Raw genomic sequence first — 24,022 nt, forward strand, 5'->3', positions numbered from 1 at the left:
GACTAAGGAGGAACAGAAACAGAACGAAACGGTCGGGAGTGGAAGAGAGAGTTACAAACAAAAGAGAAAGAAGGAGAGAAGGAGAAATAATATGAAAGAGAGAGGGAAATAATCAGGTAGACTGAGCAACACGGTAAACGAGAGCAAGAGAGAGGGAGGAACAGAGAGGGAGAGAGAAAAAGAGAGAAGTCGTGTCGGTTTTACCATTTCAGTTTCACTCAGACCCGGCCTGAAATCGCGCGTGTCCACACGCCGATACTCGAGCCGCAGCTCTTCGTCTTTGAATTAAAACCGACAATTTCCCAGATCTCCGCGCCTCGTCTTGTAATACAAATTTCGTTCGACGAAACCTTGGGACTAAGTGATTTTTGCATTCTGCCGGCTATCCAAATAACACCCGATCGTGTTAATTGTGTCACGTTTCGTCGGCGAAAGAAATTGTTTATCTTTCAATCGCTGCTAACACCGGTGACGACGAAAGAGAGAGGCTGATCATACATAAAGTGTACATAAAGTCAAGTGAGTATGTATATATATATAACATTTCTCAATGATCTTTATCGACGTCAATCGTTAATTGCTACGTATAATTTGAATTCGGTACGGAGAAGAAATCACGATCGATTTCCAATCGTCAATCGCTGTTCTCCGCTTATTGATACGTCGATTCGATTAGAATTCTTCGTGATTTCACTCTCACGACTGTCTCGTCGTGAGATTCAAAAATTCGCGGACTCTCGGCTTCTTTCCACCCTCGCGTGGCATCAGTCCATTTCGACGAACGTGAATCAGTCAGGAAGTTCAATTACAACCGATTTACATGGCGCGTTCGAGCGATGATGCATAAATTTAGCTCACTCCCCCACGAGTGCAAACTCCATAAGGTTACGGTGGTCAGCGATGTTGCAAGTGGCAAGTGGTTCGAGTTACGATCGGATTTCGTCATACCGCGCGGGTAATTGCGATTTCCTACGATCGATCGTTGTGAACGACGAGCGTTGTGCTCGCGGCGAGATGCTCGTTCGTAAATTCGCACGATATTTCCAATCGAAACGGAAAAATCGTGACACATTGGCGTTGCTCGGTGAATCGTGTACCGTAACGGCCAAGAATTTCCCAGCATCCATATTGTTACGAAGCGTGGCATTGTTGCGATCGTTCGTTTCATGCGCCGTAGTTTTCTTGCGCCAAGCCAAGAAAAGAACGTGGTTGTAATCGTAGACCGCGCGTTCACGATGTTCGCGCGAGTTCCGGCGATCGTAGAACGTTCCACGGGTCTGTGTAAAACCCGGCGACCTCGGTTTCGACGTAACTTTCGACCGAACGAAAGGAGAGCCCCCCCTTCGGCTTTTTCTTCGATCGTTCCTCTTCTTGTTTCCTAACCACATCGACCCTCGCTTTCTTTCCAGGTCAGACGCCGTACGACGATGCCGTGTATCTGATTAAAACTCAAATCGATTTTGTATTCATATTTGTTAATGTCGTCTCGTTAGACTTGTATCAAATTTAAGGACGTTCCAAATCATTTATCGTAATATCAACACATCGTAATTTTCGCAGAAAATAACGCAGGATCGATCGAATGTTAGGGAATTCCTAGTCCGTGATATTGTGGCGCAATTCGAACATAAGAAACACGTTTTTCTTTTTTAACGATTTTCTCATCGTTGATTCAACCTTCGAACTGATTCGTTGAAACGTCCCAACGATTCACTGGCATTCCACGTTCTCGGGACGCGTTTTATCGTTTTATCGCATCGCGTAGTTTCTTTTTTTTTTTTTTTTTCCATACATAAACCGTTTCTACTGTCTGTCGGAGAAAACAATTCGCCGCGAGTCACGGCTGCAACCATGAAATTCGAAAGCTTCATGCGTCAATGGTGCAAGTATATCAGATGATGTCAGTTGGCGTGAGCTTGTTTTCGTTTAGTGTTTATGAATCATTCGGCGACTGTTTAACATACTGCATCGGAATGTCATACAGTTGCGGGTTTAATCAATCAGCTCGTTACACACGAGCAATTAACCCGTCGTTGTTAATACTGTGCAAACAGTTCGTAAATTATTAACCTGTTGACTGAGGATAATTTATCGGGGACATAATAATTCCATTATTTAAGAATATAATAATTTTCTCCATTTGTTTAAGAGAGATCGTCTCGTTTCCAAATTTTAGAATTCCTCCATTATCTATCCAGGAAAGTTTAATTTTTCATTGCGAGACTATACATGCTACTGTGGTTAAGAACCACATGACCTGGTTAATACTCGAGCGATCGCAATCGCATTCAGTCGGCTGGTGCCGCGTTTGTAAAAAAAAGAAAAATGCGTTATTGCTTGATGTCGCGAGGTTCTCGGCGGAAGAATGATCGATACGCGTCAAAGTCGCTCAAAGGGTCGCAAATACACCGTGTGGAAAGGAAACTGCGACACCCTAATTAAGTTAGTACCGCCCCCTAGCCGGTTGTTCGTTACTTATCTCTTCCAGGACAAGGAGGAAAGAAACGTCCGAATGATGTCACGTGAATCGTGGCGTGGTTCTCCAGTTGTTCTATTATTTTTACGTTTTACATTGCCGGTGGATTACTTAATGCGAAGGGAGACACCACTTTCTCTCTCGTATAACGTGTCTTTGAGGCAGTACGCCGGTGCGTGACCGTGTCTACCTTCTCGAGAGTGTCTACCACTACAGTCCGTTGCAAAATCGGGTGTTGTCCCTCCAGCGTACGTCGTTGCAGTATTATCATTGCGTAACGTTTGTTCTTCGTTTAAGGTGAACCTCAATTGTCGTCCATCGATAATTACACCGTAAGTTGCGTCAAGTTCAAGTAAATTCACCGTCACGTCAAGATTCTTCTTCAATTTGACGCAGTCTAGTGGGTCGTTGGAGTAACGAGTAGGGCGTTAGAATTTCAAGCAGCATGTAAACGAATGTGATACCGATCGCGATGTAGTGATGTTCATCCACGATGACTAAGGACTAAATGACAAAGGCGCGAACGTACACGCAATATCACGTGAGAGAATCGGTTTTTTCTTCCTCTTTTTTTTTTCTTTTTTTTTTTTTTTGGTTGCGTGACGAAAAACGTGAATTATAATTAAATTCAGGTAATCAAGGGCGACGAGTAGGGTACGCACGACAGTTAAATACACGACGAAAACGTAATATAACGCGGCTTTCGTGTTCCAGGTGCTAATTCGCTTTTATTATCCTCGATGAACAATAGCCGCGACGTCTATTGCCGAGGATCTCTTTATTATGCGAGTTTATCGGGACGATTCTTTGAATTGATTCTCCGCAGCGAATCGTTGTTTGCCGATCGACTTCGTCAGTATAATGGAGTGGCTTCTACGATGGATTAAATATCAGTATCCGAAACCGGAAATTCTCGTCGCGTCGTTTTGGAATGCTCGCGATAAAATGTCATGCAATTGTCCGATGGAAGTGCGAGAATGAAACTATAAAAAATAAAAAGTAAAAAAATAATAACGTAATAGATTAACCCGGGACTACCCACGTGGGGATCTAGTGCAGGTATATCCCGGTATAGATCCTCAGGTGGGTAATCGTGGGTTAAATCGCAGCCACAGAACACTTTATAAACATCGACGCTGCATTTTCCCGAACGGATAAGGATCGTGTAAGTAAGCTAATGCGCGTAATCGTAAGACGGAAATCGAAATGTTCGCGCTCATATATATACGTGTCAGGAAATTGTCTGTTCTGCGCGTAAATAACGCCATTATTTTTCCTGTCGTGCCATTTCCGAACTAGCCCGAGTTTCCTCTATCTAGGTCGAACTCGTTGGGAAAAATTGCGCGAGATTACGCGGTATGATAATTGAATAACTCCTACGATCATTTGAGAATTTAATTCCTCGAAATGAAGATGTTACATGCTTCTTCGAAGAAACGCGATAAGAATCACAAAAGGACGAGTATATCACAAACAGTGGACGCAGTGTAAAAGTAACTGAACGATTGCGAGAATGTGAAGTTAAAAGCATCCAGTTGTAATTTTCTCTTCTTATACAGGGTGTTTCGTAACTTTTGGAACCCACTTCGGGAGTTGATTGTACGCCTAAAAATAATGAAAAAGAGTCATATAAATATGTGTCCTATCTGTCTTCGTTTATGAGATATAATGAATTTTCTGTTTTAATTACTTAGAAGATGCTCGAAATGACCACGTTGCATTTGAAGACAAGCCTGCGCGCGTCTTGTCATTCATCTGGTTACTCTCTCTATCGTTCCTGGTGTTTCTCGAATTTGTCGGAAGTCTTGCTCTATTCTATTTCGTACTATTTCAACATTTTCAATCGATGTTGCGTATATAATAGATTTTAAATGTCCCCACAAATGAAAATCTAATGGATTCGAATCCGGAGAACGAGCATGCCATGTAATAGGACCTCGACGACTAATTCATTTATTTGCAAAGTGTTGATTTAAAAATTGTCTAGCCACTTGGCTAAAATGCGGCGGAGCTCCATCATGCATAAACCACATACGAAGTCTAATATCGACTGGAACTTCCTCTAATATTTTTTCGTGTAAACGCGTGCACAAAAAATTAACGTACTTTGTGCCTGTTAGTGTCCCATCAAGAAAAAAAGGTCCAATTAAAAATTTATCAATTATTCCTGTCCATACGTTTAAACTAAACTGGTGTTGATGTCTTGAATAACATGTGGGTTTTTTTCATCCCAATTATGATTATTATGAAAATTGAATATACCATCCCTGGTAAAACTAGCTTACTAGAGTTTGCTCTGTTTATAAAATTCATTATATCTCACAAACGAAGACAGATAGGACATATATTTATATGACTTTTTTTCATTACTTTTAGGCGACAATCAACTCCCGAAGTGGGTGCCACAAGTTGCGAAACATGCTGTATAAACGAATAAAAATTCGACACTTCTTACAGAAGTTGAAGAGTAACATATTGCAACGAATTATTCTCTTAAACGCACGCTACGAATAATATAATAGATTTTTGCATAAACTAAGCTTCGCAAATACCATTTCTAACGTAACAATGCATTAACCACCCTCATCTGCGCAAAGATCATCGTTCATCATGGCCAGCAGGTGCAAAACGATATTGCAATACACCTACATACACGTCTGAACGACCGAGCTCGATGTTCACGGCACGCAAAACGGATCGATCGCGATCTCTTACGTCATGTAAAGAGATCCACGAGTTAGTTACAAGCAATGGCGGGCATGAATAGTATGTGATTTGTGAAACAATCGAGCTGGGTCTTACTCATCGCATCGGCGATGATCTTGAAAACGTGATGCGCCTAGCTGTTGGCGGGAATTCACGCGGTCTACTTAGCAGCTGTACGTGATACACACATTGTTGTTATTGGCTGACTCATTCGACGATGTTTTACTTGTAAATAGATATATATACGATTGGAGTAATTCGAAGAGGTACTCCGAAAGTTACTGTGTGTAGCGAAAGCGGTTTATATAATCTTTCTTCGAACGTTTCACGTAGCGCATGTCGCACAAAAAAATCTTCTACAATGCATGACACAGGAAAGTTTGAAAATCCGACAATACACACGTGTATAATACGTGGTCGGAGTTGCTGAGTGTAAAAACTTGCCAATTATATCGTGACTTTTTAACGCCAGATTTGCAATTACGATAGAGAGAAAGTTTCACCGATAATCTGTCGAAACAAATAACTCGCGCTTGAAAGTTTAATCGGCAGGACACTTGAAAATTGCTAGGTTCTCGTACGTGGAATGTGAAAAATTATAATGCACTGACGTCGACCTCTAAGCAAAGTTCAAGGGTCAAGTAACGAATGTTTAGTAAACACATCATCGAAAACATCAGTACATCGATCTGCGTTTCAAGTAGCTGTTCTTATTGATCTATAGGAAACCGAGAATTTCCCCGCATCAATGAATTAAGATTGACGAAGGTTTGGGAATCGATCGAGACTCGAAATTAAAAGTGGCAAAAGGCGATGGCGTAATCACGGTCGATTGTCGGCAAGAATGTAGGTCGGCGGAAGGAAAAAATTGAGGACGCGATCACGAACTTTATGAAATCATGAAAGAGTTTTCTGCATGCCGTGACATCACCGAGGAAACGATTACTACTGATGGCTAGGTCTCAAGAATCACAATGACGAGGATTACGCGATCGTTTGATCCTTGTACGGATGAATCGCTGTTTCATTTACAAAATAGCGTTCCAAGGCTTCCCAAGTATCGACTATACTTTAAATTATTTTTAAAAATGTTTTTCATTCCACGTTTCCGTTTCGTTGGTTCACGTATTTATATTCGAGACGAATCGCAGCCGAGAAAAAAACGTGTGAATCAGTCGCAAAACAAGTTTGCTGATTATTTACGTTGATAATTTACAGTTTCTGCACCTTGTTGCGTTATACATATGTTTACAGTCAAGGGTACAATCTTTCATTTTCTCATGTGTCGTTTGCAGATTGAAATACAAGGGAAAATGGGATACGGCACGGAAATGGACAGCTGCGGCCGTTGTATGAAGTATTCGTTGTTCTTTGTGAACTTGATAATCTTCGTAAGTATACCAAATATGTTCAAGTTATCGCAATTACGATGGCAATGTTCTTCTACTTTATAAGGGCAACGTGCAAATAACTTTTCAGATCGGTGGTCTCGCGGTAGTTGGATTAGCAACGTGGGCCCTGTTGGACAAAGTACCATGGATAGGTGAATTAGTAGGGAACGATTTGCTAACAGGTGCCACTTACGTTCTATTGGCCGGTGGTGTCGTTGTCATCATAATATCGTTCTTTGGTTGTATCGGTGCATCTCGAGAAGTCAAATGCATGCTTCTCACGGTAAATTTTGTCACCTCTTTCTTTTTTACTCCGACTCGAAGGTCTTCGAACCTTTACAAGATTGAATTATACAACGTGCCGAAAGGAAAACAAAAAACTCATTTCAGTACTTCATCATCGTGTTCCTTCTGTTCGTGACCATGTTAATTGGCGGAGTCCTCGCATACGTGTTCCGCGAAAAACTAGTGAACACGCTTGAGAGGGAAATGTCGAGTTCGATGAGAGTTTACGATTCTCGTAAATCAGTCAGAGAGGCTTGGGATACGACGCAGTCGACGGTAAGCGCGAGACAAGAAACTCTCGAATCACGACAAATTTCATGCGTATAATTATTTCGAGCATCGTGAGAAAAAAAATCTCGTCTGACTTGGTATGATATCTCTCTTTTTTCTTTTTTTCTTCCATTCCTATGATTTTCTTTTTTTTTCTTTTTCTTTTTTTTAGCTCCACTGCTGTGGAGTAAACGGCTGGAGGGATTGGGGAATTCAGGGACTCAACGTGCCGGAGAGTTGCTGCCGCGAGATTCAACCTGGCCAGGTAAAGATTCATTTCCTTAACAAGCTCGTTCTCGGAGACGAAATAGCCGTCGGCGAATCCGTGCATACATAATTCCAGTAATTAGTAATTTACGTGTGATATCCATCGCGCGCAAGTTCTCGTTATACGGTCTCGGTCTCTAGTGTTATTACTTCGATGAGATTCAACGATATCTCTCGAGAGACAAGAAAACGAAAAAATAAATCTGTCTGGCACTTGGCTACGATTACACTTTCAATTTGTATCAACTTGCGTAATTCGTGAACGAATTTGGCTTACAAACAATAGTCGTCGCACTTTGTCAGTCAGATATATTTATTTCTGGTACGTGTTGTTGACTTGCGTTGAAAAATGAAAAAAAGAAATGGATTTTTCTCAAATCACAATTGAAAAACAGCGAGAAAATACCAACAGCCGATTCGGTAGACATCTGCCGTCGACTATCGACCAACGATAAAAACTCGACAATTTGGCATCGCAATCCGTAGTATTTGCAATTCGAGACGGTCTGTTAGGAAAGCCTAGTTGGAGCGGTTTTGCACGGAATTTCGAAACGACCACGACCTATCGATTACACTTCAGAAAAGCATTTATTCCGCGGTAATCTATTAATCGAGTATTCGAGCATGCCGAGCATCGCCTCTCACGCTTTCACCCGGCGTCCAATCGACTTTCTCAAGCCGAAATTACTTCTCATGGCGAACCGATCGATCTTCCGTTGCAGCGATTCAACTGCAACGCTGGACCAGACACAGTGAACCCTTCGAATGCCTATCTTGTTGGTTGCATCAATGGAACGCAGATTTACATGCAAAAGCACGCGACAATCATGGGTGGCGCCGGTATTGCAGTCGCGTGCTTGATGGTAAGACTTTCTCCGTTTTCATTTGCATTTTAATCGACTCCCAACACCAGCGAGAATTCATTAATAAATAAAGCGCGCGAGGAGAACTGCCTTTTCTTTTTGCTCACTTTCGATCGTTGCAATAATTTTGACGTTAACGTGAGCGTTTTCTAATTGAATCGTTTGGGAATTACGCACGTGCGAAAACGTTTGGAAAAATTGTCGATGTAAAAGGCACACGATCCTTTTTTACTGTATTTAATGTTAATGCTCTTTTCTTTTTCCCTACAGTTCTTCGGTATGATATTCTCGTGCGTTCTCTTCAAGATGATAGAATGACGAGAGAGCGGTGTGCTTTAAAACACAGCTTCGTTCTTCGTGTCAGGCTAACGAAGAGGAAGAAGTGGATGTCAGCCGTCCTCGAGCGACTCATGAATTCATAATCAACGTCATCGTCATTGAGTGTACCTAAGCTGAAGTACGAGAATCAAAATGCATCTTCACGCGCATCTTTCCAATGTACAGTTCTCACCGTGTTTTTCTATTCCTCTATTATTTTTTCTGTTTCTTTTCTCTTCTTTTCTTCGTTATTTTTGTTACATTTAGTATTATGTACTCAATGTACCTTTTACGATCGGTTTTCTTGTTTTTTTTTTTTTTTTTTTTTTTTTTTTTTTTTTTTTTTTTTTTTTTTTTTTTTTTTTTTTTTTTTTTTTTTGTAATCTCTAGGAATATACGTTCGAATAGTCTCGTTTAATACAGTACATAGTGTACTGTACAAATGTAATTCGTATTGTAAAACAAACTATGTACCTTACACGCGTAATAAATATAAAACGTGTACGAACGTTCATTAAAATCAATTTGAATTTCAATCGTTCGATTGCTATTCTCGAGCCGTTGTCACTTTTCCGATTTATAAACTGATCGGCCGACCGAGAACACGGTGCGCGTACAATTTCTGCTGCAACAACAAGAGGAATTCGTCAAATCTCGCGTCGTGTAATTGTGTGTCGCTTCTCGACAGACATCCAATCGCGTTCTTTAACTCGATTAACGAAATGTGCACGCGTCAGAATGTTTCCCCGTTGCAAATCCTATTCAGACGTCCCCCCTTTTGCATTCCCCATGTCCCGTCTATCGAACGATGAAACAGGCGCGCATGAAATGGTTCACAGGGCGAAGGATTTGTCACGAACCTTTCACGGTAGGACGGAATTTCAAATGGAGGCAAATATTTGCCATCGAAACGTCAACTGAAAGTTGTTAAACAAAGATTGTCACTAAATTAACATAGGAATAGTTGATTTAATAATTTTGCAATATCCTTGAAACATTAAACTTTTTAAAACGAAATTTTTTGCTATTTGCTTCTCCGTTTTGAATAATTATATTTCTATTCTAAAGAAACTGAATTTACTTAAATAGTTGGTTAGATATTATATATGTAAAAGGACAAATGAGAAAGGGAGCGCTTTCCAAAATGAGGCTTGTTAAAGTCTCAGGACCAACTACTTGCGAGAGATAAAGGATGCCTTATTACTCGTCTTTTCTTCGGGGCCGTTCGTGTTTCACTGGGAAAAAAAGTCGAGTAACGTGGCTACAATCTTCGGTAATGAAAGGGCGTATATAGCTTTTGTTTCGGGGAACAGCCAGTAGGTTTGCGGACTTCCATCCGATACAAAGACACGATGGACCAATCCGAGCCCCATAGAGGCAACGCTCCGCGTCGATATTTCAGACGGTCATTGGTGGGTACAGCGGGGGCAAGAAATTTCTGTTCGAACCATTTTCAATCGTCTTTTCCTACTCGTTTGAACAATTTATCATATTTTGTCGGTGATTCAAATTCAACTGTGGCACGAGAACAATTCATCGCGGTGAATTTTAAGAAACTTGCATCGAACGGAGCTACCGGAGAGGAAAAGAAGTTGCTAGACCGCCAGGCCGTGACGTAGAATTGCAAAGTAGAATAAAAATAGTAAACTAAACTGCTCATCGAACAATGGCCCGACGTTCTAATCGAAGTTCACCGTTTCAAAGTCTGCGTGTCCAATAACGGGCTGCCTCCCACTATATGTTTGCCTACCGGATGGCCTGCAGCTTATTCACCCCTTTATTGTCAGGCAGCAGGCCTCCTTGCATTAAAGCACGACGGGTTCCCGTAATCCAGGCGTCTCGCCAAAATAAACCTTCGTCGCGTTCTATCAGCCCCGCTTTTTATCTTCCGTTTAATTATCGAACGAAACGGTACAGTCTGTGAAGAAGCTCTCGCGATACTGATCAAAACTGCGGCGACTGTTCGATAATTCTATGCTCATTACGGACGAGACGGAGGAACACGGTTCTTCCCTTTGCGTTCTGAAACATTCACCAGGCCACATGTGCGGGGAGAATAGTTGCTGCCAAATTTTCCACAGCCCCGGGCAAGACGTACAGTCAGCGGAAAAAATTTCCACGAGCTGAAGACACCGGGGTACAATACTATTGAAAATTTCTCCTGTCGTTTAAAATCATCCTGCCGTGGCAACGCGATGATTTCGAAAATTACCCTACTGTCTACCCGGTTTCGATCGTGGTTTCCGAAGTCTAGCCGCACTAGCCGTTCTATATCGTGATTCTAATTATTCCATCCCTGCTGGTCGATGCGTGAGGCCGTAATTTTCCACTGGGTGTATCTATGGTCGTTGCGCGACTCGTCACGTCCTTCCTTCCCTTTCGGTTTATTCACCCCAGCGTTCGTCACCCTATCCGAGTCTTCGCGTCGAGGCGTGACTGGCTGCCATTCCCAAGGCGTTCAAACGACCCGTGCATGCCGTACAATTTTCCATTTAAGTATCCACCGTGTTTCTTTTTCTTTCCTGTTTCCTATCTTCCTTCTTACCTTTTCAATCAGTTACGCCGATTGGTCAAGAGCAGATTACTCTTTTACGAGGGGTGAAGAGGACGCCTCATAAATCTTACCAGTTTCTCATATTATTCGAGCATAGTGGCGAAGCATAACCAAATGATTCATCGCCTCGAAATCAAACAGATGAAATAGAAAGCGAAGCCACAAAGGACCCACGGCTATCCAGACTCGTACGTCCCACCCTTTCTTCGCATATTCGACCGTGGATGGAAACTTTCTCCCCCCTCCGCGATTACTACGCGAACAACTCGAGCAATCTGCTGAATCGCTCGCTCAACCGCGCCGAAAATCCGAACAAAGTCTCGCCCCCGCCGGGTTTTGGTTCGTTTCCCTTCCTCCTCCTTCTCCTTTTTTTTTCTCTTTTTTTCTTTTTTCTTTTCGAACGTGAACTCAACTTTCGCCGTGTGATTTTTCATCCTTGCGTTCAGTGCTCATCGCCAGTTACAAGTTTTCACGCCGTCTTGCCATTCTCGATGCATGCGCAAGTATAACCGCGTGTCGTAATCCCACGCACGCGTGCGTGCGTGAACGATATACTCGCTAACCATTCCCAGGGTCGAATAAGCCTACACGCTGCGAACCATCCTCGCCTGTTGTCGCAAAGGGTCCACGGACAGTGACGAATGAATGGCAACACACTACCGAGGGATAATGCTACTCGTCTCGTGGTCCGATCTCGGCGAGCAATACCTACATGCTACAATATACACCGGGCTACTTCCCTCCATTATTTTCTTTCGTTTCTCGTGCGACGTTCCACGTACGAACAATTGAAAATCGTCGACGACCGATCGGGCAACGACTGAAATCGAGATTAATAGCAGCTCGTCCGTGTTTTCCGATCTACGCTAATGTTCGTTGCGAAGATTGCGAGGGGGGAACTGCTTCTTCTCTCTCTGGTAATTCTTGCTCCTCTTCAAGGAGCAAGGCAAAGTTTGCGAAAGTTCCGCAATTGGTCTTTAGAGGTTCTTTTTGAATTGTTAGGAGCAGCTGCTTCGGCGAGCAAGTAGTTCCTGGATCTTTACGAAAACGAACTTGAAAGGGAATTCCTAGGCGTCAGTGATAACGTCAATGTACGAGTCGCTTAGAAGATGGATCTTTTATGATTTTTATGCCGAGTTTACGATTTTTCGTACGACGAAACAATGTTGTGGATGTTTTTGAAGAGGTTGAATAGATAGATAAATCTTTATTGTTTTTCTATTGAATTACAAAGGTAATCCCGCTCCTTCTCATTCTTCATACACAATACTTCTACACCCACATTCTGCTTGAACATAATTGCTAATATTAAATAATGAATACAATACTAATCTTCTAACACCAAATCTTTCAACTTACTTCTGGCAATAATCTAACTATGAAAATACTTAACCAAGTTGCTTGTTCCATAATTATTTTGCTCATTATAAAATAGAATGGAGTAAACTAAACAAAAACAAGGTAAAAGAAAAAAATCATGAAAAACAACCCATGATATATTAAAATGAATATGCTTTTATATATAAATATAGTTCTTTATCTTCCCAACACGAAGAGGTTGAATATTAATCGTATAACTGGCTTCTGAAAGAGTTTTACATACCTACGGGCATAGATCTTATATTTAATAAAAATTCGCCGAGGTTAAAGAGACTTCTTTCCGGGAAACGAAATATTTCGAAGTGAAACGAGCGTGTTAAACTTCAAGAGAGTTTAATTAGTCCACGGGAGCGCAGGGAGGAGCTGGCTGCGATATTTGCATGTCTGAGTAGCTAAAAAATTGGATTTCCTACGGCGCCTGATCTTTCGTCGTTTCTGTTCGTTCCTTTTTCTCTTTATTGACATAGTTTCCGGCCTGCTGACTTGGTGGTCTTGCCGAGGTAACGAGACAGCGAACGAGAGAGAGAGAAAAACGAGAGAGGGCCACACCGGGCCGCTGGGCGTACAGAGATATACAGCGCGAGAGTAGAGAGATATCTCCGTGTATTGATTTCGTCTCGAGCATTAAATCCGAATAGGCCGGAACCGGAGGGAGTCGTCCAGGTGAAATCAAGAACTCCGGTGAACCACTTCAGCCTCGATGCTCGGTTGCAAATTAAATTGTACTCGAAGCTGGGAAAGCAACTGCGAGTAGGCCAATGTAATTGGCCTGAGACCGGTCGGACTATTATGCAAGCTAATGTCATCGCGCGTTCGCGTCACGTAGGCCATTGTAGGCGACGCGACATTTTCCTCGACGCCCCGATACCAATAACAGCGAATCAAATTCGCGAATAACAGCGAAACTTAGTCCGGTCGAGACTCAAACAAACCGCGTGTGGAAACGACGAATGGAAACGTATGAAGATCGAGAGATGCACACGCTCTTGTTCATACGAATCTACGTAAACTTCTCGCGCGAAACACTTGAAGAAAGGATTAATTAGTTACGTTTGTATATTGATAAAGAGTCGGAGACCTCTCTCCGAGCGGATCGAATTAAACGGAGAAACTTAAATTGCATCAGCGACGATCATTCTTGATTCACCGCGAGCGTGAACGATCTCGGACACGCTTTATTTGGCCCGTCGATTAATCAACCGAGCGCGCACGGGGAATGATTTTGCGTGCGCGCGCGTGCTCTTGGCAAATATTTGCGTTTCACCGTTACTCATCGCAAAAAAATACAACGGCGCTAATTTATACCCGGTCGAAACTGTGCGCGCGCGGTGTGTGCATCCGCGCGATGCGTTCTCGTTCCGAAGGTGGAAATCTCTCGGGTCGGAAAGTGGAGCAGCGGAACGCGAGTCCTAGCCACCATCTGAGTGTGGGGTCGCAGAGGGAGTCCCAACGACAGGAACGAAAGGAAGCAATGGGAGAAGAGTGGAATTAAATAGGAACGAGGAGTAATAACGAAAAGAAGCCGAGGAGAGACTTCGCCATGCGATAGGAAAAATGAGGAGGACGCTGAAAGGGTCGCTTGATGAATGAAACTAGAATGTACATACGTGTATTATATTGTATACTAGATCTATATAGAATGATTATACGGAGCAAATACGGAACAGATTCTCGATGGATGGAAAACACTGCACGACGTGTTTTAATTTCAAGTGCAAGATTCTTGCGTTTCAGAGCAGCGGGCACAAGTCTAGTCTAATTGTAACTGTTTCCGTGTAAAGATCAGTTGAATCGGCACCAGTGCTTGGTTCAGACAGATAATGAAGAAAACGAGCAAAAAAGAGTCGACCCTCGCGTAAAAAGAAAGGCTGGTGCATTAAGAAGCTGCATTTAAGCATCCAACTGTTCCTTCGTTGTCAACGAACCGATCCGAGGAGACGTTTGATTTGACGTGTATAAAAAAAAAAAAAAAAAAAAAAAAAAAACAGGCACAGGGAACGCGCTATTGTTTCGATTCTAGCAAGATTTACGCTTACATCCGCACTGTACACTCTGCCAAAGGATTTACATCGTTCCGATGAGGGAAAACATTTTTCAATTTAATACCGAGAGCTCGAGCGAAAAGTTTCTGGATTACCGTCTGATTTACTGCCTTGGGTAAATACGACGAGTAAAGATTCATGTAAATGCATCCCCGCGAGATCCATTTATCGATTCGACGACCGTGCGTGCACCGGTTCGCGGATCGTTGGCTCGTGCACGAAGGCGAAGGTTCGCTGGGCAAATAAAAAAAAAAAAAGTCGAAGGAAAAGGGCGGATCGCTTTATAAGTGATTACACGATAGGCGATAGATAGGCCGGAGGATGGTCGGATGGAAAACGTACTTGCGTGGTTTCGCTATCCCGATGCTGTAACCGCGGCAAGCGCCCACAAGAAACTTATTAAAGTTCAATACACGTGGCTGATCGTCGAAGAAGGCGAGTAATCGCGTTTGCTTCGATGAAAATTACCTGCCTCCGACGTAACTTACCTGGGCTGCGAACGCCCAAGATACTCCCATTGCATCACGGCGAACGATCTAGTCGTTAAAAAAGATTGGAACAACGGATAAGTTCGTATTTGATGATCGTGGGTTGATCCTTAGACGTGTTTCTAATTTGAAATTCGTTTGTCTGGTCGTTGAGTGTTTTTAAATTTCCGATGAAGTTCGAAATTCGATGGAATCGACGATCGTGGGGTTCGGCCGCGAGCTACGCAGTGTTACCGCAATGACATTCTGCTAGCAGGTGCTGCTCGTCAACCAACGCTGCCGCGTGTTCGATGGATGAAAACAGTGGCCATCATGCGAATAGAACCTTAGGTTCCATGGCAGCACCTGGTTGTGAACGCGCCAGACCAGCCAGAGAGCCCGGCAGACGATCTGTTCTGTCAATCCCCACCATCGTCAATGCTACCGGGTTCCTCTACTGCACCACCACCACCACCATCACCACCCCACCACCATCGCCGCAGCCGCCGCCGCCGCCGCCGCCGCCGTCGTCGTCTCTTGCACCGTCGCCAACCACCACCACCAGCATCGTCGGCCACTACCATGGAAACCGACGAATGCGCATTCTGACTTCAGTTCAGCCGACGGTTTCAACCTGCCAGGTCGTGCAGGTGTTGGCAAACGGTTGTTGCCATCTACGACCGATTTCATCTCCCGGGGGAACGGATTCGAGAGGAATTCGGGAAGAGCGTGAAGATCGTCTCGGGGATCGCATCTCCAGCATCTCCGTCCATTTTATTCCACGGGAATCGCGAGTATCAAACGGGTGCTACGGGCGGGAAAAACGGGCGTGTGTTAAAAAAAAAAAAAAGAGCCGAGCTGCCGTAGAAGGGCTGCGATTTATGGAACCACCCCATGGATAGTAACATGTCGACTGCCGCCTTCATGCACCGGTATGGGAAACTTTTAGATCGATAACTAGACGCGTCCCATGCGGAGGTTCGAGGCCTCTCGGTCTGTGGCTCTCGTTCTCGCTTTCGTCGACCCCGCCAATCGCCCCGCTAGGCGACAAACACCACTCGAACCGACGAAAATTTTTCCACGAAAAATGTTCGCGGTTCGATCGATCGGTTTGTTGCTATGCAGCGGGGAGGAACGACTGGCGGCAATACACGCGGAGTTTCGTCAAAAGTGTCCCTCCTGGAAAAGAAACGGAGGCAAGAAAGATGCCGGTGCGATTCGAGAGCCGGCATCGCGAGTCCGATCACCTCTCGCTCTCAGAGCTCGCAATTTTACTCTGTTTTTGTTCGATGCCTCTCCGTTCATGGAACGTTCAGCCACGATCGAAGAAACGCGCCCACTTCCTGTGCCCCTGTGCGAATCGATTTCACACAGCTTTGAAAAGTAGAAAATTCTTCGACACGGACCCGAGCTTTTAACTGGTTTCGCGGTTTTACCCTAGAGGAATCTAAGATCTCGAGTTCGTCGTTCGTCGATGCACACACGCACGCACGTAAATGTATCTACGTTCGAGGGCGTAGCGTAAAAGCGAGCAGAAAAAGAACAGAAAAAAGACGCGATGACATTTTCATCGAGCGGCCACTCTGTTTGCACAGGGCGTTGTGCCCGCCACTTTGCCAGTAATTGAATCTTTCAATTTCCTTGCATCGAGAAAATTGCCGGTCTATTTCGATGCGTGTGCGATCGACGAGCTTCCGCGGAAATCTCGAACGTGTTTGCTTATTAATGCTTATGGAAGCACCTGTAACCGTGAGATTTATTGCTACAATCTTGCGATACTAACGCGAAAACAATTATAATTACCTCCAATCATCTACTTTCTATTTATGGTTTCTATTTCAACAACCATTCTACTATTCTTGAACGTTCTAAACTGGTTCGTTGCAAAAGTCTCATTATAGTAATAATAAACGATAAATTTTCATTATTATTAATTTTTAATTATCGTTATATTATTAAACTCTCTCTCGTGTCGTTACGTCTACGTGGATGTGTTTTGAAAAATCGCCACGAAACGTTTCCATAGAGAAAGAAAGACGCGTGCCTGTAATTTCGACGGCATTCTATTAACCTGTATTTTCACGAGCGCGTCACCTGTTCGATTTCCCCCTGAACGACATGATGTCGAATCGGACCAGCCCGCTTTCCTTGAACCTGCGGATACCGCAGCCATTGACCGAGGCTTATTCCTCCGCTCCGTAACGAAAGGACCTAAGTGCGGTCATTCTCTGTTCCTCTTCTCTCTCTCTCTCTCTCTCTCTCTCTCTCTCTTTCTCTCTTTGTCTCTCTCCCTGAACCCCTCTCTCCTTCTCTCGTTCCCTCTCCCTTTCTCTCTGTCTTTGTTCCTCGCTTTCTCGTGCTCGTCGTTAGCTATCTTCACCGCTGGTGTCCCAGACTCATTTGAATATCAGAACAACGCTCTCGATTTATCGAAGGCCACGAAAAATGATTACAAATAACGATGAAACGTGTATTTCAAGACTATCCGGGAACCCGTATGGCGTAGTCAACTATTTTGCCGACAATTATTTTACTTCAATACCATTTGTTGAATTCTCGTTGAACACGATTGGAATTACGTTCTAATTTGATGTTAATTCGAACACAAGTCAGTTCGTCGTGTCGTGTAGATTGCCAATTTCTTAGGAAATAATATTTAGAAAAATGTCCCTTCGTTCCGTGATTATTATTGATGAAATATCTTATTTTTTTTGTTACAAGTGTTATCGCAATTAGCATGTTTAGAAACGAAATATCATCTTCTCCGTGTATAATTAACGATCCAACGATGTGACACAAATCACAATGCTAGAGTAGTAATATACGATCAGTGGATTGGCGACATCCAAAGTAATAAGGGAACACGCCCTCTTTAAGCCTCACACCACGGTTGGATATCACGGTTGCTCGGACGGTAGAACGTCGAAACGCGAAGAAAATTTATATCGTGAAAGAGCACGGGATTATATAACGAATGCAAGAAACATCGAAAATATAGATGAGATACACTACGGTATAGCAGTGCCAACGAGGAAGAGCATTTTACCAATAGAGCAGGCGCGCGTGAAACGCTCGTTCCTCGATTCTCCAAGTCTCCAAGCAGTCGCTTAGTCATTCCGCATTAATTCCGCGTTACCCTCGTATCTTTGATCCCTCCAACGTGCATATCCAAAGTGCATCCCCATGTTGGAAACGGTTCTACGCTGTCCTGTCGCATTTCGTGTCCTCGTCGCGTAAAGGCGGAACGTAGAATCGATACATCAGCCAGAAGCTCAACGGCGCGGCGCCATGCTCATTCGTATTGATCCGATTCACGATCTCTCGATTCAAGATCAAGAGATCGCGTGCAACTTTCTCGATTCAAGATCACGAGGTTCGAGCTGCACGCAGATCAGGATAGCGGTCGTAATTCATACAGGTACGATATGTAACGTGATCAATAATATTTCTACCGAAGAGTGTGCTTCTTTATACGTGTGCGTACTGGTTGTGGCTCTTCTTGTGCCCGTGTTCTTTTTCTTCTCCTTCCTCGTCCTTCTTGATTCTCGCAGTGTCGCGACACGTAACAGAGGCACTCTGGCTTTAGGCGTGATCGAGAAGCTCGATATACGGGTCGGAGCGAGCGAGCGTTGGTATTTCAGTGGAAAAAGTAGATGCTCGATATGAGTGGTGCACATATAGAAAACGGGATTACGAAGAATTTATCGAACTTTCGTTCGCGCCTGCCACGGATATCGCCGGCTGGCTGGCGATCGTGTGTCGCCACGAATTCTATCGTCGTAGACAACTGCCGTGAACGAGACGGTGTGTCACGTATGACTTGTACACCGAGAACAGCGTACCGATTTGCTGTTAGGCATCCGTAGGGAAACAGTTACTTTTTCATGACGATAGACTTCAGAATGAACACACTTTCCGTAGTCGTCTGTCCTACATCGAACGTCCCTACTAACAAATAGAGACGAAACTTTCTTCGCATTCCTTATAATCGCGAAGCTGTTAAGAACTTAACGAAATCGCACGAAATACCAATTAGGATCACATACACTCGCGAAGGAAATTAGAAGGTTCAGAAGGTTCGGAGACGGTAGCGAAGGATTTCAAGTGGCGTTCATTCATAGAACGGAGGAGAGCATTGTGTAATTGGAGCAACCGATAGAAGAAAAAAAAAAAAAGGGGGAACGAGAATACAACTCGACAACCGGTCGTCCTCTCTGTTTTTCCAAGATAAGCGTGACACTTGGCGGAAGAATAAGGCCGTGGCCGTGCTCGTATTAGGCCGGTGCGTTGCTCGCGTTGTTAGAGGCGCATTCACACGCGGCCATGCCCGACTCCAGCGCTCGCGCTCGATAGATGCGTGTTTGATAGCAAAAGGCGAAACCGTTGTGTGCAGCTTAAACTCGTTACAGCCCCGCGTTACGTTTCCCCTGTGCTACTCGTGCTCGTGACAAGGAGCCACGGACGAGTCGACGCGGTAACGCGGAGACCCGTGCAAAGTGAAACTCGCCGAAGGTTTCCTATAGGATTACACGAGGTCGTCCATGAGAGAGTACTACCTCTGCCCTACCTGCCCCCCTTCCCCTTTTATGCCGTACCGAAACAAGTTTTACTCGTCGGACGATATCGGTTACCGGCAAGTCGAGCATTTATTACTTACATGGAACCCGGAAGACCCGATCGATCGGAAGTGGCCCAGTGCGAACTTGAACCGTGTCGCGTAACGCGATTCCATGGAAAAATCTTGCCTCGAGATTTTCTAGTGGAACGGCATTTGTTGCCTCGGACCGAACCAGTAGCTCGTAAGTAGTTCATCTAATTGGAACTCACATTGATTTCTCAAATTACTAATTTCCGACTCCGATCGACGAATAATTGGAATTCATTGGAACTCGGCAAATCAATAAAAAATTCGCCGATACGACGTTTGCCTTTCCTTTCTCGAGCAATCTTTTTTTCAATAATATGCTCGGGCATTTATCTGGAGAAAGATCAGCAGTTGCAGTTGCTCGCGGTATCGCGTCGTCACCGAATTGAAACTCGTTCTGCTAGTCGTTGGTCGTTACGGAATACCGGTGAGCCGAGCCTCTCGCCACTTACGTGGAACCCGGAAGATCGACTGGACGGAAGTGATGCACGCAGCGTCGATTCTGTTTCTCATAAACAACGGGTGACGGTAATTAATTGCGCGCGACTCGACGTACTCGTATACCCATGCTTATTCCGTCTGTAGACCGGCTTAGCCTCCAAGCAAATTGTTTTCAGATTCAAAACGATCGGTTTGATTGCTTAATCGCCGATTAACACGCGCGGCTAGACCGAGGAAATATCGTTAGCGATGCTCTCTCGAGAAACTGGCAGTAAATTAGAATTAGCGATCGAAACGTGTTCAGAAAGTACGCAATTCTTTGAAATTTAAAAGTTCCAAGTTTCGTTTCAACTAAATTAAAAAAATACTCTCTCGCGAACAGGAGAAAGGTCTGCATAACATTGGATAATGTCCGCGACGATCGTAAAATATAAATCTATCTTTGCAACTGTGTTTGACATAGCCGGAAGATCCGCTACGATAGAAAAACGATCCGTTTTTACGATATTCGCGGAAATATATTAAAAGTATATTCCTCTCTGAAATCCATCTGGTTCGTAATCCACGTACGCCCACGAACATGACGTGCCAGACGTCCACGGAGTCGTAGCAATTTCTCCACGAAGAAATTCCACGATTTAAACAACGCGGTGTAGCGTTGCACGTTAACTTGGAAAGCACGTGGCACACTCGGACGCGAGTGTCCTTCTTCCCCTTTCTCGTTTGTCTCTGTGTGCTCTCGTACGGGAGCGCATTCAGCGCACAATAGAGAGCCGGAGCTCGTTTCTACTCGTGGAAACGATATCGGTTACGAGCATTTACCGTACGAACCCGGAAGATCGATCGAGAGGAAGTTGTTCGCCAGCATAAAGCCCACTTACCCTCCTTTTTTTCATAAGCGTTTTTACTACCACTTCTAGTTTCTCAGTCTCCATGTATCCTAAGGCCTATAGAAATCGCGGTGCTCGGTTTTAAGGAATTGATGAATTCCGCCAGCCCCGACCACGAGAGCGGTTTCGAACGTTTCTCAGGCAGATTTTAGCAGACACAGCAGAAAATCATTGTCCCCTCCTAGACAGAGTAGATCTGGACGTAGCTTGTTCCTCTATCCGCGGACATGCTCGGTCTTATTAATTTAAAGCACGTCGACGAGAAGCACGTCGATTATGAAAATTATGCTACATAATGAAGAACGTGCACGCGAATGTCGATCAAATCGCACGGCGGATTATCGCCGTTGCGAAGAATGTTTCTCGCTCATTTACCCGTTAATTTTGTAGAAATTTATTTCTTCATCGCACGTTGCAACACTGATTCCTTTTTCTCCCGGCATTTCTTTTTTCCCCCCGTGAACATCTTTCCTTTTATGATTTTTATTTTAAGCCTTCGAGCTTACTAGAAACTGGCAATTTGAAAAATTCATGTTCTCGCATGTTTCCGCTCGTTGGGAACAAAAAAGGAAGCCAGCGAAAAAAGGAAGTTCCCCATTCGTGGAAGTTCAGATTCGCATTTGCATCGTTCATTCTCACCCTTTATCGACAAACAAACCGTGCTTTCCGCGTTTAAGCCGGTTCTCGATGCAATTACTCGCGGCGGCATCCGCGGCAACGGAAACGCCTCTGGACGACGATGTGTTCAGCAGTACCAGGCCGAACCAGCGCTTCCGTGGTAAAGACCGCTCTTTGACACGGATTAACATTCATCGATTCAAGTGCCCCGATGTGTTTCGAGGCATACGTACGACAAAGGGAGGGGAGTGTGCAGGATTATGCGGCGGGCACAGTCATTATACCAGGGCCGTGTACGATACACGGCAATAACAGTGCATTAACCATAGCATCGTGTATTGGGGAAGACGGTAATGAGAGAGGCGCGTTACGCCCGGAACTCGATGTTTCTTCTTTGCTCCAACGATCCTCCGCCAACTTTTTGCATCCCGACCAACATCTCAGAAAATTTCTGAGCTCGTCTCCTGTTTCTCATTTCCTCTCGATCGAAGAATTTTTTTTAACTGCTTTCTTTTTTTTTTTTTTAACTGTTATGGGACTCTGGAGTATCCAAAACGATATATAAATGCTCTCATGCTTTTGGTCCAGGGTAACGCGCGAAGCTAAGAAGGAGAAGGAACAGAGTATGGAAACTTTTTGCGAGTTGTAGCGCAGGTCGAGTGTTGCAAGATCTTAATACGGTTTTTTTTAGTAATTAAGGTTTCTTTGCAATTCGGTTATATAAAACACATCGCTAAAAGCGAATCGCGTAACTGTTTCAGTAATATTCGACTAAGAAGTAAGAGTGTAAGAATAAAAAGGAAAGTCAAAAATACGGCCTATGGTTTTGAAAGCATTGAGACGATTAACGGACGATGTTTCTTAATCAGAAAACATTCATCGAGGGTTTCACGGTTTCATCGTTTGACTGTATTTCAAATGCATTTCATGCCGCGTTGTTTGCCGCCTAATTTCCATTCAAGCCACGTGTGTGCACCTCTAATGATACCGCACTTGCCATATACGTTAACTACACACGTTCATTTACATTTTCAATAGGTTAGTTTATATTAAGTTGCTCGGGACGCGAAACTTTTATTTTCAATAAATTAGACTTTCAAGGGAGAAAAAGACTACAAACTTTTACCTTGATAAAATAGCCTATTATAAAATGTATCGATTACTATCAATTACTCTACGAGTTTTTCGAACGATTCAATGCTTTTAGTTTATTTGTTTGCTGCGTGGCTCTAATTGTATCAGTATGTATGTATAAAAAGAAACGAGGCGCGATTTCAGCGAGATACGCTTGTGTTCTCAAGTACATGTTCCTTCTACCTTAAAAAGAGAGAAGAAATATAGATAGATAGAAATATAGATACATGTGTCGAACGTTACAGACCAGTTTCAGACCAGAGGAAAAAATAAAGAAAGAATGACCGTCTGCAGCGTTTTTTTCTTTTTTTTCTTTCCGAAGAAAGACTCGATAATCCCTGTACGTCGGTTGCCACGCGAAATTACACGGAGCGACAGAGAAAAACATACGAGCGCCCTTCTTTAATAAACTTTCTTCCCTGTAATGATCATCAACATTAATACTCGATATTACAAGCTTCAAATTGCCGATGTACTTATAAGTACATTTATCCGACACGCGTGCAATTATCCTTTAAACGCTCGCGAGTCCGTTAATCCGTGATATTCGTTAATGCCGGTCACCTAATGTTCGTTTTACGCGAATCTAACAGAATTTCGCAACTAACTGATTTCCCGCGGTAACCATGCATACGGCGCTAATTAAATGTCTGATTAAACTCTGTCCCTGTGAAGTGTAATGATCAGTTAGCCGGCAAAAGGTACACGGTTAATGAACGTCTATTAATTCATCGGCCGAACTAACATCGTAGCGATATGACACGTAAACGAAAACCATACTAAAATATCGAATATAGCGATTCGCAGCTCGATGATTCAGCCACGGTGGAATTCCTTTCCTTTACCGACGAAAACGAAAACGTTTAACCGGTGGAGAATCGACAATCAAGTAACGCTCGTGACGCGGTAGAAAATCTCTTCCCCTGCTTCGTGTTACTTTCAAAAAAAAGAGAAAAAGAAAAAAAAAAGAAAAGAACCATCCTGCTGGGATTGCGGTGTACAAAGCGAAGCGGAGAGAGACAGAACGATCGGTAGATTAGCGCGATGCAATTTAATGCAACGTCGTGGCCGACCTCGGCGCAACTACGTATCGGTGGCACTAAACAAACGAACAAGAAGGCCTGGTTGCAGTTTGTAAGTCATTATTAACCCGCGTATAATTATACAGCGCCGAGGCGAGGCTTCCAACCAGCCACTACGAAAAGAAGCCACTACACCGCGGAAAGGTATTTAAATTGGCTTAGTATAGAGATACGTCGTCCTTTAAGAACTCGC

At 43.7% G+C, this 24,022-nt stretch overlaps 2 protein-coding genes across 2 annotated transcripts in view; both read left to right on the forward strand.

Annotated features, from left to right (window-relative positions):
• The first annotated feature begins 199 nt into the window (after positions 1–199).
• Positions 200–8,759, forward strand: LOC122537092 (CD151 antigen). The gene is made up of 7 exons (XM_043670041.1): positions 200–519; positions 6,478–6,573; positions 6,662–6,856; positions 6,964–7,134; positions 7,301–7,393; positions 8,118–8,258; positions 8,529–8,759. The coding sequence occupies exons 2-7, from the start codon at positions 6,496–6,498 to the stop codon at positions 8,574–8,576; spliced, it is 726 nt and encodes a 241-aa protein (XP_043525976.1). The 5' UTR covers positions 200–519; positions 6,478–6,495; the 3' UTR covers positions 8,577–8,759.
• A 6,861-nt stretch (positions 8,760–15,620) lies between these two features.
• LOC122537074 (actin cytoskeleton-regulatory complex protein PAN1-like) overlaps positions 15,621–24,022 on the forward strand; it is a 33,864-nt gene continuing 25,462 nt past the window's right edge. The window contains exon 1 of the mRNA XM_043669996.1: positions 15,621–15,951. Coding sequence (XP_043525931.1) covers positions 15,914–15,951 — 38 coding nt within the window. The 5' untranslated portion in view covers positions 15,621–15,913. The remainder of the gene's footprint in view (positions 15,952–24,022) is intronic.

This window comes from Frieseomelitta varia, unplaced genomic scaffold (genome assembly GCF_011392965.1).
Source record: "Frieseomelitta varia isolate USP_RPSP 00005682 unplaced genomic scaffold, Fvar_1.2 scaffold_886, whole genome shotgun sequence".
In the NCBI taxonomy this organism is placed as follows: domain Eukaryota; kingdom Metazoa; phylum Arthropoda; class Insecta; order Hymenoptera; family Apidae; genus Frieseomelitta; species Frieseomelitta varia.